Genomic DNA, 978 nt, shown 5'->3' with positions numbered 1-978 from the left:
TAGCGGTTTCGACTTTTATTCAACCAGTTACATCATTCTGAGGCTGACACAGGATGAACCCAGAAGTTGATTGGAAAATCACAGACAATGAGGCTGCATCCATAGCCAGTACCAGCACTCACCCTGATTTCCATGCTGATGATACAGAAGGTTTGTTGCAACCCTCACAGAAACTTCAACACAATTGGTTTGTTGATTGGACTCGATCGCTCTTCCCCTCTGTCAAAAAGCCTACATTCAATTCAGAGAGTGGTAACCCAACCATTACAGTGACAACATCAGCCATGGAGATGACACCTGTCTCAGAGGTGATGTCTAGCAGGGTGAATATACCTGTTGATGAGATAACGTCTCCCACGGATACACCAGGCTCTCCTGATGTACCGGTTAGCCGTGCACGACGGTTGAGAAGGAAGGTGTGGAACCCTGACTGCCAGGTGTACACCTGCCTGCTGGGAACACTTACTGTCATAGTGGTAGGTAGCACTGTGGGTTGGGTATGGGGAACACAACGCTCGCATAGACACTGGGATAACAGAAAAAAAACTTTTGTCTGCGCTTTGACAGACATGTACAAGGTGCACGAGGAACTTCAAAGCGGTCATGGAGGTGCCATCATTCAGTCAAGCCCTTATTGCGCCGTTCCTGGTGAAACCTATTCAGTGGACACTGTGCAATCTGGTCCAAGTTATGCAAAGTGGATATGGCCTCACCGTTTGAACTTTCATGATAAGTACGTTGTGCACATGGACACCAGTATCAATGATTTGAGAGCAGCTGGTTTCTACACAATAAAACACAAATATGATCGTAACGCAGCATTTGCTACCAACATTTCAGTCCGTCTACCAGATGATCTCTTCTGGGGCTATATGTCACGAACTACGTCGTGACACCTCGATTACTCCACCAACAATGACCCTCCTTTGGCCATCAAAACCCCATCACGCCTTAACCTCTTTACTCTACACGTAACTC

At 46.8% G+C, this 978-nt stretch overlaps 1 protein-coding gene across 1 annotated transcript; it reads left to right on the top strand.

The window, feature by feature from the left end:
* Positions 1 to 53: 53 nt before the first annotated feature.
* On the top strand, positions 54 to 893 carry TREMEDRAFT_65789 (uncharacterized protein; the record flags this gene model as incomplete). Its single annotated transcript, XM_007007873.1, has 1 exon — positions 54 to 893. The coding sequence occupies one exon, from the start codon at positions 54 to 56 to the stop codon at positions 891 to 893; it is 840 nt and encodes a 279-aa protein (XP_007007935.1).
* Between the last annotated feature and the right edge of the window lie 85 nt (positions 894 to 978).

Source organism: Tremella mesenterica (genome assembly GCF_000271645.1).
Source record: "Tremella mesenterica DSM 1558 unplaced genomic scaffold TREMEscaffold_16, whole genome shotgun sequence".
NCBI classification, from domain to species: Eukaryota; Fungi; Basidiomycota; class Tremellomycetes; order Tremellales; family Tremellaceae; genus Tremella; species Tremella mesenterica.
Note: the sequence above shows the minus strand (reverse complement) of the source record. Positions and strands in the feature narration are given on the sequence as shown.